The sequence below is a fragment of the Pteronotus mesoamericanus genome, unplaced genomic scaffold (genome assembly GCF_021234165.1).
Source record: "Pteronotus mesoamericanus isolate MK-2021 breed Mesoamerican mustached bat unplaced genomic scaffold, CSHL_Meso_final contig_94, whole genome shotgun sequence".
Lineage (NCBI taxonomy): Eukaryota > Metazoa > Chordata > Mammalia > Chiroptera > Mormoopidae > Pteronotus > Pteronotus mesoamericanus.
The window spans coordinates 3,315,075-3,333,694 of NW_026555285.1; the positions used below are offsets into that span (position 1 = coordinate 3,315,075).

General features: G+C 37.3%; 1 protein-coding gene across 2 annotated transcripts in view; it reads right to left on the reverse strand.

Moving 5' to 3' along the window:
- The window catches only part of FNDC3A (fibronectin type III domain containing 3A), a 238,390-nt gene that overhangs the window by 186,861 nt on the left and 32,909 nt on the right, over positions 1 to 18,620 (reverse strand). For both annotated transcript variants that reach the window (XM_054586338.1, XM_054586339.1), the window contains exon 2: positions 15,189 to 15,326. In XM_054586338.1, the coding sequence (XP_054442313.1) occupies positions 15,189 to 15,287 (99 nt within the window). In that variant the 5' untranslated portion in view covers positions 15,288 to 15,326. The remainder of the gene's footprint in view (positions 1 to 15,188; positions 15,327 to 18,620) is intronic.

Below are 18,620 nucleotides of genomic sequence, written 5' to 3' on the forward strand. Positions count from 1 at the left end.
AAAAATACTTTTTTCAAGTATAATCAAGTATTTCCAAGCCAATAATGATGAGAAAAGCCTTCTAAATCACTTTTGGCCTTTACCCATAAACTGGTTTATAACAGTGTATGTATGGTGGGGGTATATTCACACTTAATTTTAAATCTTTATATCTTGCACTTAGTATTTCTTATACAACTTAACTTAGTACCCCTAGTAAATGCTTGCAAAATTGAATTGTATTTCAGTTCCTATAAACTGCTCTAAAAATAAAGTTTATTAATTTAAAAAAAGGGATGACAATTCCACAAACAGGAAAAATGGTTCAGATACTGCTAATCAGAATGAATAATAAATGTCTATTACAGTTTCCCTAAAAGTAACAAGAGTAACAATGATGTCAGGAGGGATTTCCTCTAGTATAATTTATATGCCAAGACCCACCATACATGACACAGCATCAAATATACTTACTATATAATATCAGAAAATATTGTTAAGGCAATAGATAATCTGGATGGCCAACTATAAGAAAGTTAATTTGATCTCAAGAGGTGAATCAGAAGTCAATCAATAATTTATCTCAAAGAAATAGTATAATATTCCTAAAGTCAAGACAAGAGACAAACTCTCTGTTATCCTGAATTTTTAACACCATATATGTATGTGACATTTCCTCCTGTCAGGAAATTGTCTCTGAGTTTGCTTTTTCACTCCAGGAACCAGGTGTCATATCCCTGCAGGTGAGCTCTAACTTGGTCACGTATGGCGGACCAATAAGTTCCTAAATAAGACAAAGAAATGCCTGTTGCCAAGTTTAACATCTCTGTTACTGACTTTTGTTCAGTACCTTCCATTCCTACCACAACTATTTGTCCACTTTTACATTTACACTGTATTATAACTCTCTCTTAGCTTTTTGATTCACTGCTTACTAAAACTACCTTTTTAAGCCCTGACTGGTATATCTATAGAGATTCTTCAGTGTTTTAAACATTTATTGAGTGCTTCAATTCATATTCGGTATTTACTGACTTGCTTCAGGCTCATTTGATCCTCACAGCTATACCTAATCTAAGAAGCTACTATTACCTCCATTTTATAGAGAAGCAAACATACTCAGAAAAGTTAAGTAACTTCTCTTTCAAAAAAGTTTTCATCCAATCAAATGTAAACCTGTGAACCAAGTTACGTGCATTTCCCACTCGTCTTTATCTCTTTTTACCAAACTTCAAAGACACTCTGCTAGTTAGAATTAAAGGCTTTACTCCATCCCTTGAAACCTGTTTTCTAAACCCTACCAAAAGGTCTGTCTTCTACACTCAAAAGATCCCACGTGATCCTTCAAATCTTGCTCTAGTAGGTTCTTCCATTCCCCGATCCTTTCTATATATCCATCTATGTCACTAGTGTCACATGCTAACCATGGTGCCCTCAAGAATTCAGGAAAAATTCTGCCTATAGAATCTCGAGTTTCTGAGAACAAGAAAGAAGAAAGTCTTAAGAGCACATGTGGTCTTATTTCAGCCTATTGTCTTATACACTATAGCAATATTAATGTATTGTAATTAACTGCTTAGTAGTTTATTTTATGCATTAACTATATAAACAACATCAAGCTAGTGACCTGCCAGAGGCAACAATGACAACTGAAGACACTCCTAGAAACTTGAAGTAAATGAGTATCTGCCACATTTATTACTTTTGCAGGGAAAATAATCTTAACATTTAAATTTGATCATAAAAAAATGTAAAATGAAGCTGCTGCTATAAGCTATCTGAGCACATGTGAAAGTTAAAACCAGGATACACTTTTAATGCTCTGCCTGTTAAAAACAAAAAAATTGACAACTCAAGCCATTGGTTTGGAATTTTTAATAGCAAAGTTAGCAAAGTAGCCTCTTATCTAGTAAGCAAATCATAACTGTCCACTATAGACACTAAGTTTGCAAAGTAATAAAATATGACTATTTTTGCTTAGTTTCCCAGGGAGGTAGTATAAGTAATGGTTAGGAGCAAAAGCTTTATGTGGTCTTGAGTCTTTCATTTTGTTTCATCTGCAAAATGGGTTCAGGTATACCTACCTCATAGGACTGTTGAAAAAATTAAATAAGATCATAAAGTTCTTAATACAATGTTTCTTACATAGTGAGCCCTCAAAATGTTCCTTCTCTTCCTCATTATCACTCTTATGTCTTTAATCTTTGTTTCCTCACCTATGATGTTAAAATCTCTACCATATACGGTTGCTGTGAGAATTAAGCAGCACATTTTTTGGTGAGTAATAGGTCCTTAAGAAAGCCCTTCATTCCCACCCATTAATACAACTATATTAATATAGTCATGGATTTGGGGGGAAAATTAACATCTTTTAAAAAATTATGTATTTCCATTTGGGAGGAGGGAGTGTGGAGAGGAGAACAGGAAGAAAAATAAGTTTAATATTATATAGTATATGCAGTCACTTAATCACATAATTAAATCATGAAATCATACTTTATAATAATCATTAAGGTACGAGGTTAAAGTTAGTTAAAAGTAATACTCAGTGATGACTACATTCAGACATTTCAGAAGTGACTTCAAAAACAGTCTCATTATTTCACTGTTTTATGGAACCAAAACAACATTTTGAAATGGAGTTTAAAACATGACTTAATGGGGGTCAGACCCAAGATGATGGAGGAGTAAGTGGAAGCTACATTAACCTCCTCCCAGCACAAAAATGGAATTACAACTAAATTATACAAAAATAATTCTAATTAATCAACTGGACACTAGCTAGAGAGAAGCCCTACAACCAAGAATATATGGAAAAAACAACCTCACCACAACATGACAGGTAGGGAGTGCAGAGGAGGTGCAAGAGGGCTGGCTGGGCTCCCACAGGTGTCAGCTAAAGTTCTGGAGGGATATTTCAGAAGCTGGGGGTTATCCTCCTGAGACATGTGGGGTCTAAACCCCAGGCTGGAATGGACTAGAGTTGGGGGCTTGTGGCTTGGGGAGAGAGTTGAAGGAACAGACTCCAGAATCCCTGTGCTGAGTCATTCCCCATACTGCAGAAGCCATTTTTCTCCAGCAGAGCACTCCACTTGCCTCAGGGGGAAGCAACAATTTCACATTCAGGAATCCCTCTTGCTGCACACTGTGGAGATTAAGCCAGGCCACTGAGTATAGCTGGAGTGTGTATCAGTGATTAGGCCCAACAGCAAAGGTGGATCTCTCTAGGAGTTCTAAGGACTTTCGCTGACCCTCTTCTGAGATCAGGTCTGGTAAAAGTCGGCCTTAGCGCATACCTTGGTTCTTTCTGCACACAAACAGGTCCAGCAGAGGGAGCTGCCAGCTGTGGATCACTGATAGCTCCAAAGATGTTGCCCAGGACCAGTCACAGGAAGTGTCTGACATAGCTCTAAACCAAACTCTTTGCAGATCCACCAAATACATAGATACAAATAAATACAAAGAAGTAACCAAAATGGGAAGACAAAGAAACAGGATGCAAAGAAAGAAAGAGATAATTCTCCAAAAGAAGAGTTAAATGAAATGGAGGCAAGCAATTTATCAGAGAGTTTAGAGTAATGATTATAAGGATACTCAACAGCATTAAGGTATAGAAACCATAAAAAGGGACCAGTAAGAAATAAAGAATACAATATCCAAAATAAATAATACACTGAAGGAAAAACATGAAGCAGAGGATGAAACCAACAATTTGGAAGACAAAATAGGAAAAAAAAATGAAAAGCACCCAAGCAGAGCAACAAAAAGAAAAAAGAATTAAAGAAAATGAGGAGAGCTTAAGAAACATCTGGAGCAATATGAAGCATTAAGAGTATCTGCATCATGGGAATACAAGGAGATGAGAAAAAGGGATTGAGAACCTATTTCAAGATATAATGACCGGACAAAGCTTGTACGCATGTGAGCTGCGGGGCTGAGTGCAGACTGGCTGAGAGAGCCTAGAAGAGAAACTGGAGACGGAGGCGTTAGGGAAAGAATAGGAGGAGGAACCGGGGAGTCCGGACTCCTTCTCCTTGCCTTAGTCTCAATTGCGCGGGAAGAGGCCACACCCCTAAAGAGCCAAAAGCCGAAAGGCACACACAGACACCCAAAAAACACCCAGTGCAGGCGTGCACACTTATGCCGAGTGACCGGCGAGGGTTGGCGAGCGTGTGTGTGACCCGCGCGGGCTGGCGAACGCTTGCACCGGCTGGCAAGGCCTCCCACAGATTGGCACCGATATGGCCTGCGAGGGAGTGCACAGAGCGGCAAGGGCAAGCGTAAATTGACCCGCCCTCCCGGGATTGTGAAGCGGCCCACAAAATTAGTAGAGCTGCCCAGAATCCCTGGAGGAGAGACCAGAGACAGGATAAACCGGAGAGTCCTGGAGCTGACTTCTTTCCATTTCCGTAGTCCCCATTTGGCGAGGGCAAGCAACGCACCCAAAGAGCCAAAAGTGGGGAAAACACACAATAAAAGTCCCTAAACTGTCCAGTGCCGCGGAACTCGCTGGCCAGGGGGGCCAGATGAGTATGCGAGGTCTCCAATAAGCCCCCTGGTCTGGGGCAAGCACATGCGAGCCCAGGCAGCAGGGGATCCTACCGCGCCCGGAGCACCCTCAAGGAGCCCGCATGAGAGTGCAGAGAGATCCCAAAAAATAGCCCAGCCCTGACCGAAGGGGTCACAGAGCTGCTCCAAGCAAGAGTAAGACACAGGCATTACACTCCTGGAAGGCTCAAACAAACAACCCAAGGCCCTATACGGTCAACAACTGACATCATCAGAGGCAAGCCCAGAAAGAAAAGTAAAGGACAAAAATACTTAACAGACTCTCACAAAAATGGGAAGAAAAAGAAGTTCCACCCAAATGAGAGGAAAAGGGGACTCCCCACAAAGAGAGCTAAATGAAACAGAGGCAAGGGAACTATCAGATATGGAATTCAAAACAATGGTTCTAAGGAAGCTCAATGAGCTCAGCCAGCTCAAAGAGAACTATGAGAAACTGCAGAGAAACTATCAGGATCTTACAGCAACCTATATTAGCCTGGAAAAGGACATAGAAACTATCAAGAAGACACAAGAGGATATGCAGAATACCATTTCTGAATTGAAGAATACAGTAGAAGGAATCCAAAGCAGGCTGGATGAAGCCGAGGATCGAATCAGTGAAATGGAGGATAAAGTAGAAAGAAACTCCCAGAAAGAACAAGAAATGGAAAAACAGCTCAAAAAGAATGAAGAGGCATTTAGGGAAATGCAGGACAACCTGAAATGCAATAATATCTGCATAATAGGGATACCAGGAGGAGAAGAAGAGGAGTAAGGGGTAGAGAACCTGTTTGAAAAAGTAATGATGGAAAATTTCCCCAATTTGAGGAGAGAAAGGCTCTCATGGATCCAGGAGGCACAGAGGACCCCACTCAAGAGGGACTCAAGGAGGTCCACTCCAAGACACATCATCATTAAAATGAAAAGTATCAAAGACTAAGACAGAATCCTCAAGGCAGCAAGGGAGAAGGAGAAAGTAACATAAAAGGGGGCCCTGACATGCCTAGGAGCTGACTTCTCAACAGAAACACTACAAGCCAGAAGGGAATGGCAACAAATATTCCAAGTCATGAAAAGCAAGGGCCTACAGCCAAGGTTGCTCTACCCAGCTAAGCTTTCCTTCAAAATACAAGGGGAAATACGGAGCTTCCCAGACAAGAGAAGACTAAAAGAATACATCTCTACCAAACCAGCACTCCAAGATATGCTAAGGGGACTGGTTTAAGCAGATGAAGGAAAAGAATGAGACAGAGAGGAACATAGGTACAAAGAGAAAAGATGAGTAAGTTTCTATCAGTAATATCTCTCAATGTGAATGGACTAAATGCCCCAATCAAAAGACACAGGGTAGCTGAATGGATAAGAAAACATCACCCACACATATGCTGCCTACAAGAGACCCACCTCAGAGCAAGAGACCTACACAGATGGAAAGTAAAGGGATGGAAAATAATATTCCAAGCAAATGGGCAAGAGAAAAAGGCCGGGATTGCCATACTTGTATCAGACAAAATAGATTTCAAAACAAAGGCCATAAAGAGAGACCCAGAGGGGCACTTTATCATACTTAAAGGAAGAATCTATCAAGAAGACATCAACATTGTAAACTTATATGCGCCCAATATAGGAGCCCCCAAGTTTACAAGGAAATTGTTGGATGACTTCAAAAAAGATATAGACAGCAACACACTGATAGTAGGGGATTTCAACACCCCACTGTCAAAAATGGACTGATCTTCCAAACAAAACATTAATAAACATATTGTGGCGCTGAATGACACACTGAATCAAAGAGACTTAACAGACATATATAGAATCTTACATCCCAAAGAAGAAAAATACATATTCTTTTCAAATGCTCATGGCAGTTTTTCAAAGATAGACCACATAATAGGACACAAAGCAAACCTCAGCAAATTCAAGAAAATTGAAATAATACCAAACCTTTTCTCGCACCACAAGGGCTTGAAACTGGAAATCATCCTCAAAGAGAAACCTCAAAAACTTGCACACTCATGGAAACTGAACAGTAGACTATTAAACAATGAATGGGTCAATAATGAGATAAGAGAAGAAATCAAAAAATTTCTGGAAACAAATGAAAATGAACAGACAACAGTCCAAAACCTATGGGACGCAGCAAAGGTGGTCCTGAGAAGGAAGTTCATAGCAATACAGGCTTACCTAAAAAAGACAGAAACATTTCAAATAAAGGACCTAACACTACAACTTCAACTGGAGAAACAACAACAAATAAATCCCAGAGCAAGTAGAAGGAAGGAAATAATCAAGATTAGAGCAGAACTGAATGACATAGAGACAAAAAGAACAATTCAGAGGATCAACCAATCCAGAAGCTGGTTCTTTGAAAAGATAAATAAAATTGACAAGCCTTTAAGCAGACTCATCAAGAATAAAAGGGAGAGAGGACCCAAATTAATAATATCAGAAATGAAAGAGGAGAAATAACAACTGATACCACAGAAATACAAATGATCATCAGAAACTATTATGAACAATTACATGCCAAGAAATTTGAAAACCTTGATGAAATGGACAAGTTTTTAGAAAAGTATACTCTTCCAATACTGAAGGAGGAAGAAACAGAAAGCTTGAACAGACCGATAACAGCTGGGGAAATTGAAGCAGTAATCAAGAAAGTCCCGGCACACAAAAAAGCCCAGGGCTGGACGGTTTCACAGGAGAATTTTACAAAACATTTAATGAAGAGCTAACCCCTGTCCTTCTCAGATGATTCCAAAAAATCCAAGAGGAGGGAAGACTCCCAGACTCTTTCTATGAGGCCAGCATCACTCTAATCCCAAAACCAGATAAAGATGCTACAAAGAAAGAAAACTACAGGCCAATTTCGCAGATGAACATAGACGCTAAAATCCTCAACAAAATCTTGGCAAACCGCATCCAGCAATACATTCAAAAGATTATCCACCATGATCAAGTGGGATTCATCCCAGGGATGCAGGGATGGTTCAATATACGCAAATTAGTAAACATAATACATCACATAAATAAAAGACAAGACAAAAACCACATGATCATCTCGATAAATGCAGAAGAAGTATTCAATAAGGTACAGCACCCATTTATGATCAAAACACTCAGCAAAATGGGATTAAATGGGGCATTCCTCAACATAATAAAGGCCATATACGAAAAACCTACAGCCAACATCATACTCAACGGGCAAAAACTAAAAGCTTTCCCACTCAGATCGGGAACATGACAAAGATGTCCGCTTTCACATCTTCTTTTCAACAACATATTCGAAGTCCTAGCCACAGTGGTCAGACAAGAAAAAGAGATAAAAGGTATCCAAATAACAAAGGAGGAAGTAAAGATATCCTTGTTTGCAGATGACCTGATAGTGTACGTAGAAAACCCTGTAGACTCTACCAAAAACCTCCTCAACCTAATAAGTGATTTTGGCAAAACAGCAGGATATAAAGTCAACATTCAGAAATCAAAGGCGTTTTTGTACACCAGCAATGAAATAGAAGAAGAAGAAATTAGAAAAAAAATACCATTCAATATGGCAACAAGAAAAATAAAGTACCTAGGAATAAATTTAACCAAAGAGGTAAAAGACCTGTGCACAGAAAACTATACAACATTGAAGAAAGAAATTAAGGAAGACACAAATAAATGGAAGCATATACCGTGCTCATGGACTGGAAGAATTAATATCATCAAAATGTCCATACTACCCAAAGCAATTTATAGATTCAACGCAATCCCTATTAAGATACCAATGATGTATTTCACAGAAATAGAACAGACATTTCAAAAATGTATATGGAACCATAAACAACCCCAAATAGCCACAGCAATTTTGAGAACATAAACAAAGTAGGAGAGATCACAATACCGGACATCAAACTCTACTACAAGCCACTATACTCAAAACAATCTGGTACTGGCACAAGAACAGACACATAGACCAGTGGAACAGAATAGAAAGCGCAGAAGTAAGCCCAGATCTATATGGGCATCTAATATTTGACAAAGGGGGCAGAAGCATACAATGGAGCAATAACAGCCTCTTCAACAAATAGTGTTGGGAGAGCTGGACGGCTACATGCAAAAAATTGAAATTGGATCATCAGCTGACACCATACACAAAAATAAACTCAAGATGGATAAAAGACTTAAATATAAGTCGCAACACCATGAAAGTCCTAGAGGAGAACATTGGCAGGAAACTCTCAGATATCCCACACAGCAATTTTTTCACCACCATGTCTCCTAAAGCAAGGGACATAAAGGAAAGAATAAACAAGTGGGACCTCATCAAAATAAGAAGCTTCTGCACGGCAAAAGCAAGCATCAGCAAAATGAAAAGGGAGCCAACCATACGGGAAAATATATTCGCTAATGATACATCAGATAGAAGTTTGATCTCCAAGATATATAAAGAACTTTCTCGACTCCACTCCAGGAAGACAAACGATCCAATCAAAAAATGGGCAAAGGACCTGGGCAGAAGCTTTTCCAAGGAGGAGATATAGAGGGCCCAGAGGCATTTGAAAGGATGCTCAGCATCACTAGCCATCAGAGAAATGCAGATCAAAACCACCATGAGGTACCACTTCACACCGGTCAGAATGTCCATCATAAACAGATCAACAAACAACAGGTGCTGGCAAGGCTGTGGAGAAAAGGGAACCCTAGAACACTGTTGGTAGGAATGCAGACTGGTTCAGCCACTGTGGAAAGCAGTGTGGAATTTCCTCAAAAAGCTGAAAATGGAACTGCCTTTTGACCCAGGGATTCCCCTGCTGGAACTATACCCTAAGAACACCAAAACGCCAATACAAAAGAACCTATGCACCCCAATGTTCATAGCAGCACAATTGACAATAGCCAAGTGTTGGAAGCAACCTAAATGCCCATCAGTAGATGATTGGATCAAAAAGTAATGGTACATATACACAATGGAATACTACGCAGCAGAAAGCAAAAAAGAACTACTACACTTCGCGACAGCATGGATGGAACTGGAGAGCATCATGCTAAGCGAAATAAGCCAGGGGGCGAAAGACAAATACCATATGATCTCACCTATAAGCGGAACCTAACCACCAATACAAAGATGCAAGGAAAATAAGACCAGCAACACTGAAAGTAAAAGAAATCAACAGAGACAAGAGGGAAGGGGGCAGGGGGGACAAGGAAGGGAAGGGGAAAGTCAAGGAACGTATAGCAAGGACTCATGGACAGAACCAAAGGGGAAGAGCTGAGGGAGGAAAGGAGGGAGGGGGCAAGGGAAAGTGGTGTGGGGTTGGCAGAGCCAAATGTATTTGAAAAAATAAATTAAAATAAAATTTAAAAAAAAAAAGAAAGAATGAACGAAAACTCATCTGGTGAAGGAAAAGGGCACACAAATCCAGGAAGCATAGAGAGTCCCAAACAAGATGGACCAAAAGAGGCCTACAGCAAGAAACATCATAATTAAAAGGGCAAAGCTTAAAGAGAAGGAATCATAAAAGCCACAAAAAGAAATCAGTTACCTACAAAAGAGCTTCAATTAGACTATCATCTGATTTCTCAACAGAAACATTTCAGGCAAGAAGTATTCAGGGTGCTGAAAAGCAAGGACCTACAACCAAGGCTACTCCGCCCAGCAAGGTTATCATTTAAAACTGAAGGAGAAATAAAGAGCTGTTCAGACAAGAGAAACCTATAGAAGTGTGTTAACACCAAACCAGTACTGCGATAAATGTTAAAGGGCTTGTTTTAAGAAGGGGGGGAAAAAACCCAAAACAAAACAAAGAAAAATAGTTTAAAAGTAAAATGGCAGTAAATACATATACATCACTAATCACCTTAATGGCTTAAATGCCCCAACCAAAAGACATAGAGTAGCTGATTGGATTATAAAATAAGAGCCATATATACGAGGGGAGACCCCCCCCCTCGAAATAATGGAATGTTCTTCAGAAAGGCAGGCCCTTTGTAGTACATGCTTCCACCACTAAGTGAGTATTATAGGAACCCATCTGTACCAGTGTACCAGCTGGCATTACTGTAAGAAGTTGCATTAGGCTTCTTCTTTTTTCTGAATTTTTTTTGAAGACTCTTAAAATATGTTTACTCATTTAATTATGGGTAATTTACAGGTGCACCTGCCCACCTTGGTCACCCACCCTCTCTATTCACCCAATGTCACCTAGAGTGATGTTATTTTTGTTTCCCCCAACAGAGGAAAGTCCTCAAAGGGAAACATTTTGCCGATGAGAAGTAGTGAAACAAAAAACGGCAGAAGCATCAAAATTGATGAGTTCAAAAATGGTTGTGTGAGCAGGGGAAGAAGTTTTGATAGATGTACTGCACCAAATGGAAAGTAGCTTGAAGTGTCTGATGGCTAAACATGTAAGAATACACAATTTTTTATAAGTAAGTTCTGTTTAATTGGGTACCCCCCTGCATGCTGTCTCCAAGAGATACACCTCAGATCAAAAGATAAACACACACTAAAAGAATGGAAAAAGATATTTCATACAAATGGAAAGGTAAAAAAGCTGGGTAGCAATACTTATATCCAACAAAATAGATTTTAAAACCAAGGCTATAGTAAGAGACGAACAAGGACACTACCTAATGATAAAGAGAACAATCCAACAAGAGCACATAACCCTAGTGAACATTTATGCATCCAATACAGGAGCACCTAAACACGTAAAGCAAATTTTGATGACATAAAGGGAATATCGACAGAAATGCAGTCACAGTAGGGAATTTTAACACCCTATTGACTTCAGTGGATATATCTTCCAGGCAGAAAATATATCCAGGAGACAGCAGCCTTAAGCGAAACACTAAATCAAATGGATTTAATTGCTATCTATCATTTGACCCCAAAGCAGCAGAGCATACTCTACATACTTTTCAAGTGTATGTGCAAAAATTTCTAGGGTTGACCACATGTTAGGACACAAAACAAGTCTCAAGAAATTTAGTAAGATTTAAATATCAGGCATCTTCTCTGACCACAATGATATAAAACTAAAAATCAATCATGAGAGGAAAACTGAAAAATACACAAAGACATGGAAGTTAACAATGTTATTAAACAATGAATGGGTCAGCAATGAGATCAAGGAAGAAATCCAAAGACACCTTGAAATAAATGAAAATGAGGATACAACAACCCAAAATCTGTGGGACACAGGGAAAGCAATCCTAAGAGGGAAATTCATAGCTCTACAGGCCTACCTCAAGAAACAAGAAAAAGCTCAAATAAACAATCTAACTTTACACTTAAAGGAACTTGCAAAAGGACAACAAAGCCCAAAGTGAATAGAAGGAAGGAAATAAAGATCAGAGCACAAAAAAAGCAATATAGAGGCTGAAAAAATGATACAAAAAAAGAGTTCGTTCTTTGAAAAGATAAACAAGATTGACAAACCTTTAACCACAATCAAATCAAGAAAAAAAGAAAGAGGACCCAATAAATAATATCAGAAATGAAAGAATAGAAATAATTGCCACCAAAGGAATACAAAGAATTGTAAGAGCATATACGAACAATTATATGCCAACAAATGGAACAACCTTGCTAAAATGGATAAATTTAGACATACACAATCTTCTATAGCTCATTAGGAAGAATCCAAGAATCTGTATAGACAGATTATACCTAGTGAAATAGAAGCACTAATCAAATAATTCCCCAAAAACAAATGTACTGGATGGCTTCACAGGGAAATTTTACCAACATTCCAAGAAGAACTACCACCTGTCCTTCTCAAACTTCTTCAAAAAATTCAAAAGGAGGTAAGACTCCTAAGCTCATTTCATGAGGCCATCATCATCATCCTAATTCTAAAATCAGGTAAAGACTTTACAAAAAAAGAAAATTTTAAGTCAATATACCTGATGAACATTGATGCTAAAAATCTCAACAATGTAAGAGCAAACTGAATAAAGCAGTAATTCAAAAAGATTACACATCATGATCAAGTGAGATTTATTCTGGGAATGCAAGGTTGGTACAACATTCACAAGACAATAGATGTGATATACCATAAACAAAATGATGAATAAAAGCCACATGATCATCATATCAATGGACTCAGAAAAAGCAATTGATAAGATATAGTGCCCATTTATAACCAAAACTCTCAGCAAAGTGGGAAGAGAGAATATACGTAAACATAATAAAGTCCATAAATTACAAACCGTCTGCCAACATCATACTCACTGGGGAAAAACAAGCATTCCTCTTAAGGTTGGGAACAAAACAGGGATGACTGTTTTCACCTCTCTCATTCAAAATAGTAATGGAAGTCTTAGCCACAACAATCAGACAAGAAGAAATAAAAGGCATCCAAATTGGTAAGGAGGAAGTAAAACTGCCTTTATTTGCACATGACTTGATACTATACTTAAAGAACCCTACAGATTCCATCAAGAATCTGCCAGAACTGTGACCTGGCTGGTGTGGCTCAGTGGACTGAGCAGGGACTGTGAACCAAAGGGTCGCCAGTTTGATTCCCAGTCAGGGAACATGCTGGGGTTGTGGGCCAGGTCCCCAGTAGGGGGCCCACGAAAGGCAACCACACACTGATGTTTCTCTCCCTCTCTCCCTCCTTTCTCCTCTCTCTAAAAATAAATTTTTTAAAGGGATCTACTAGAACTTATATATGAATTCAGCAGTGTGGCAGGGTATAAAAGTTTTAACCAAGAAAACAGTTGCATTTTATATGCCAATGAACTGTCAATAAAGGGAAAATAAGAAATAATCTCATTCACAATTGCTACAAAAAGAATAAAATACCTAGGAATAAACCTAACCAATGAGGTAAAAGACCTATACTTGGAAAATTATCAGGCAGAATAATTTCTTCAGTTAGCTCACTGAAGAAATAAAGTGAAGAAGATACAAATACATGGAAACTCATACCCTGTTCATGGAAAATTTAACGTCATTAAAATGTCCATGTTACCCAAAGTAATTTATATATTCAATGCAATTCCTACCAAGATTCCAATGACAGATTTGACAGAACTAAAACAAATATATCAACAATTTATATGGAACCACAATACGCCCTGCATAGCAACAGTGATCCTGAGAAAGAAAAACAAAGTTGGAAGAATCACACTACCTAATATTAAACTGCACTACAAGGCCACAGTAATCAAGACAGCATGGTACTGTTATAAAAACAGACACACAGATCAGTGGAACACAATAGAGAGTCCAGAAATAAACCCACACTTTTACAGTAAATTAATATTCAACAAAGGAAGCAAACAAATATACTGAGCTAAAGATATTCAATAACTGGTATTGGGAAAATTGGACAGATATACTCAGAAAAATGAAACTAGACCACCTTCTTATTCCACACGCAGGAATAAATTCAAAATCGATTGAAAACCTAAATGGTAGACTTAAAAAAATAAAAATCCTAGAAGAAAATATAGGCAGCAAAATCTTGGATATTGCTCGTAGCAATACTTTATCAGATATATCTTCCTAGGGAAGGGAAACAAAAGAAAAAATAAACAAATGGGACTTTATCAAACTAAAAAGTTTTGCACAGCAAAGGGAACTATCGAGAAAACAAAAAGACAACAAACAGAATGGGAGAACATATATGTCAGTACACCTGGATAAGGGGTTAAAATATCCAAAATTTATAAAGAACTCACAAAACTCAACAAAAAAACAAATCACCCAATTAAATAATGGGCAAAGGATCTGAATAGACACTTTTCCAACTAGGACATACACATGGCCAATGGACATTATGAAAAGATGCTCAAGGTCACTAATCAGCAAAGAAATGCAAATTAAAACCATAATGAGATATCACCTCACACCTGTCAGGATGGTTATTATAAATAAATCAACAAATAACAAGTGCTGGTGAGGATGTGGAGAAAAGGGAGCACTTTTTCACTGTTGGTGGGCATGCAGACTGGTGCAGTCACTGAGAAAAGCAGTATAGAGATACCTCAAAAAATTAAAAATGGATCTGCCTTTCCACCCAGGTATACCACTTCTGGGAATATATCTGAAGAAACCCAAAATACTAATTTAAAAAACATAAGCACCTCTATGTTCATGCAGCATTATTTATACAATCATCAAGATATGGAAGCAGCCCAAGAGTCCATCAATAGATGAGTGGATCAAACAACTATGCGACCTTTACATGATGGACTACTACTTGGCTATAAAAATGAAGAAAATTTTAGTGTTTGTGACAGCATGGATGGACCTTGAGAACATTATGCTGAGTGAAATTAGCCAGTAAGAGCAAGACAAATACCATATGATTTCACACGTATGCAAAATCTAATCAACAAACTGAACTAACAGGCAAAATAGAGACAGACTCATAGATAGAGAGCTGGCTGATGCCTATTGATGGGGGTAGTTTAGGGAATGGAGTGCTCCAGCAAAAAAGGATAAAGGACTCATGGACATAAACAATAGTGTGATGACTTGGGGAAGGGGGAGGGCAGGGTATAAGGGGGATAAATGGTAATGAAAAAAATACCATTAAAAAATAAAACATGAATTAACAGGAACCCACTAATGTGAAGTTTAATTCTGTTTAAAATTTTGTATTCTTTTGAAAGAGATACATGTGTACTAGACATAAGAAAATAAACACTGGTTTCCTTACCTGTTGTGTTCCATCTGCACTTACAATAGGGGCAGATAGAAGAGAAATATCACTAGTTAAAATCTGAGATGTATCCAGTAGTGGTGGATGTTCTGCCATTATTAATAGGACATTAATATACCGGATAATTCTCCAACTCTGAAAAACAAAAATATATAGCAATGTGTATACATCCTTAAAAACATCAAAATATATTACATTCAAGATTTGTCTTACTCTTTTGTAATTTTTTTAAATTTTGAAAATACATGTATTAAAGCTGGGGATAGTGAAACAAAGGAAGGGGTCAGGATAGAAGAAGCAACAGAAGAGCACCTAGGTGGTGCTCTGCTTTGGTTCTCTAGAAATTTATAGGAAAGAAGCAAGCCAAGGCGAGGCTGCTGCTATCTCACTGGAAAGTCTAAGATAGAAGAAGCAATAAGAAAGAGCTTGGGGGTGCTCTGCTTTGGCTCTCTGGAAATGTTACAAGAAACAAGTGAGCCACAGTGGGCTGGTGTTATTAGCTCACTGAAATGGTGCCTTGGAGACAGGTTGAGGGGGTAAGTGTAGGAAGAGGTGCAGCTGCCCATTGCTCCCCTGGTTCCAAGTCTTGTGGGAACACTTAGTGTTTAGGAGAGAAAAGTAAAGATGCATACCTAAGAGGCGTGGGTGTGCTCTACAGCGAGCCCCAAGATTTGTCTTATTCATTAACCTAAAGAGATATTCTTATCAAAGGAAATTTTTACAATATTATATTGACTACTTTTTAGTCAACAGAACATTTATGGGAATATATTTCTTCCAACTTAACCAACTGCCTGTTAATGTAGACAATTAACTATGATATATATAATAAAACCAATATTATCAGCAGCTCCTATTTAAATTGTTTCTCTATCCTTTTCATCTCTACACATTGTTTATTTAACTACCATCATTTTTTAGTTAAACACAGGGATAGGCACTAAAATGCAATAATTGAGTGAAGCAATCCTACCACTCATTTTTTTCTATAAGGAGAGAAGGTGATAATGAAGACCTAATCCACCCTCATCATCCTATCAGTCTCTAGGAACTACACCACAATTATGATTTTTAATTGATTCTTCAGATAGATGAAAATGGTAGAAAAATTCATTCAGGATTAGAATAAGACCCTTCCAGTTTTATGTTCCGATACTGGTCTTCTACAATTTGTTTTATTTTTCTTTTCAGAGTGACACCTACTTTATATTAAACCCTACCATTTCAGTGATAAAAGCACATACATTTACAATAGAACCCCTTAACTATAAATAGAATATGCCTGATATAAAAAGGGCTTGACGAAAGCAATATTAGTTTATCATAGAAAATGTTAACAAATAAAACACCAGCCAAGTACATGTCAGGATGGGCACAATTGAGCTGAACCATAAATTTCCTTGAATCTACACTGAAAGGCAAAATAAACATTTTTGGATGCTTGCAGCATTCTAAAATTTCGGTGTCTTTGCAGAACCCTTGTACAAGTTGATTTAACCTAAAAACAATTTTCTATTTAGATATATAAAAACTGCTACAAGATTTTTAAAAATATTCAATATAGGTATCTACTTCAAGATTTTATACATAAAACCACAGTACAAAACATTCTCATAAAATGAATGCTATGTAAACATAACAAAATATATACTGGTCTAAACATTACCTGTTGTATATACTCATACGTGTACATGTGTGTATATATATGGATATATATATATAGGGATTATGCAAATCTAACTTTTGGCTTAATCTGTATTGCTCTAGTTTTTAAAGTTCAATAAAATCACTAAGTACTTTAAATCATGTCAAACAATTTCACACTGTGAACTATATGAAGAATTATAAGATGGGAAAGAATCAATTATTTTCACTCTTGCACTTGCATGTCACATAATTTAGTTTAAGAAGAAACATTTTAGGGAAGCTAATTTAGGATTACTGGGATTAACTAGAGTTAAAAGTTTATAAGCAATTCATTTTTTGTAAATTACTAAACTTTTACAAATAACCCCTAATTTTTATTTTGTCATGTTATTCTATATGTAATATTTGAATAAGTTTAACTAAAACTGCAAATCACCATTATAGCTCAAATTTAGAATGTAATGCTGAAGTTACAACCATAGGTTAGTTTCAAGAGGTGGACTGGCCACTCTACAAATACAAAATTTCTTCTGAACCTCCAGTGAATTCCAACAACAATGCTATTACAGATGGGATCTGAAGCCACACATTATGTTTTAATATTATCATCCCACATAAGTGTTCTCTAATTTTATTTTTTGTAAAGCTATAACACATAAAAAGTTTCATTTATGAACTGATTTCTTACATGACCATATTCATCACACAATATGCAAAGTAGCTGGTTTTATTTCAGCTTGCAAATCATAAATGTCAGTCACGCAGCTGAAAGGCTGCATTTAGAAAGCTAAAAATTCCTTTCATTCCTGCATGGAGAACACTGCCAGTTTTTTTCAAGAAATTTCTTCTAATTTTGTTACTACTCACTTCCTACATTCTCATCTTATTTTTGTGACTATACTCACTTGTTTTGAGTTAATCTATCTTTACTTGCTTTTTTAAAATTCTCACATGAAGATATGTTTATTGATTTTAGAAAGAGGAAGGAGGGGGGAGAGCGAGAGAGAGAGAGAGAGAGAGATCAGTGTGAAGGAGAAACATGGATGGGTTGCCTATGTATGCTCCCTCACCAGGGCTCGAACCTACAATTCAGGTCTGTGCCCTGACCAGGATCGAACCTGCAACCTTTGATGTACAGCTCAACACTCGAACCAACTGTGCCACCCAACCAAGACTACTTGTTTTTATATGTAATGTGTGATATATGTTAAAAAAAAAAAAAAAGGGAGGAGTGATTTCTTGCTTTTGCTAATTTCCATGAAAAAATATTCCTTCATGACCTGTTTCAGGTTACCATGATTTAAAAATCAACCTGAAAATTCCTGAATTTTTAACAATTTTTGAATACAAGTACAAGATGGCTCCAGCATATTACTGTTTACATCTATATCTGTATATCAATATTCAACTATCTTTGTAGTAATAATATAATAAAATGTTAACATTTCAGGCATTTGAGGGAAGAAAAGCTGCATGTCTTTGTACTATTCTTGCAATATTTCTGTAAGTCTGAAATTTTAATTAATGTCAAATTAAACATTTAAAAAATATTAATGCCAGGTTGTAGATCTAAATGTAAAGGTAAATCAAAAAAGCTTCTAAAAGAAAACACAAAAGAACATCTTCATAACCGAGGGACAGAGAAAGATTTTTCAAACATGGTATAAGTTATATTTTTTAAATCACAGAGGAAAAAAATGATAGACTGAACTTCATTAAAATTAATCTCTTATTAAGAAATATCTTTAAGAGAATAATAAGTAAGTCAGAGAGAAAGATATT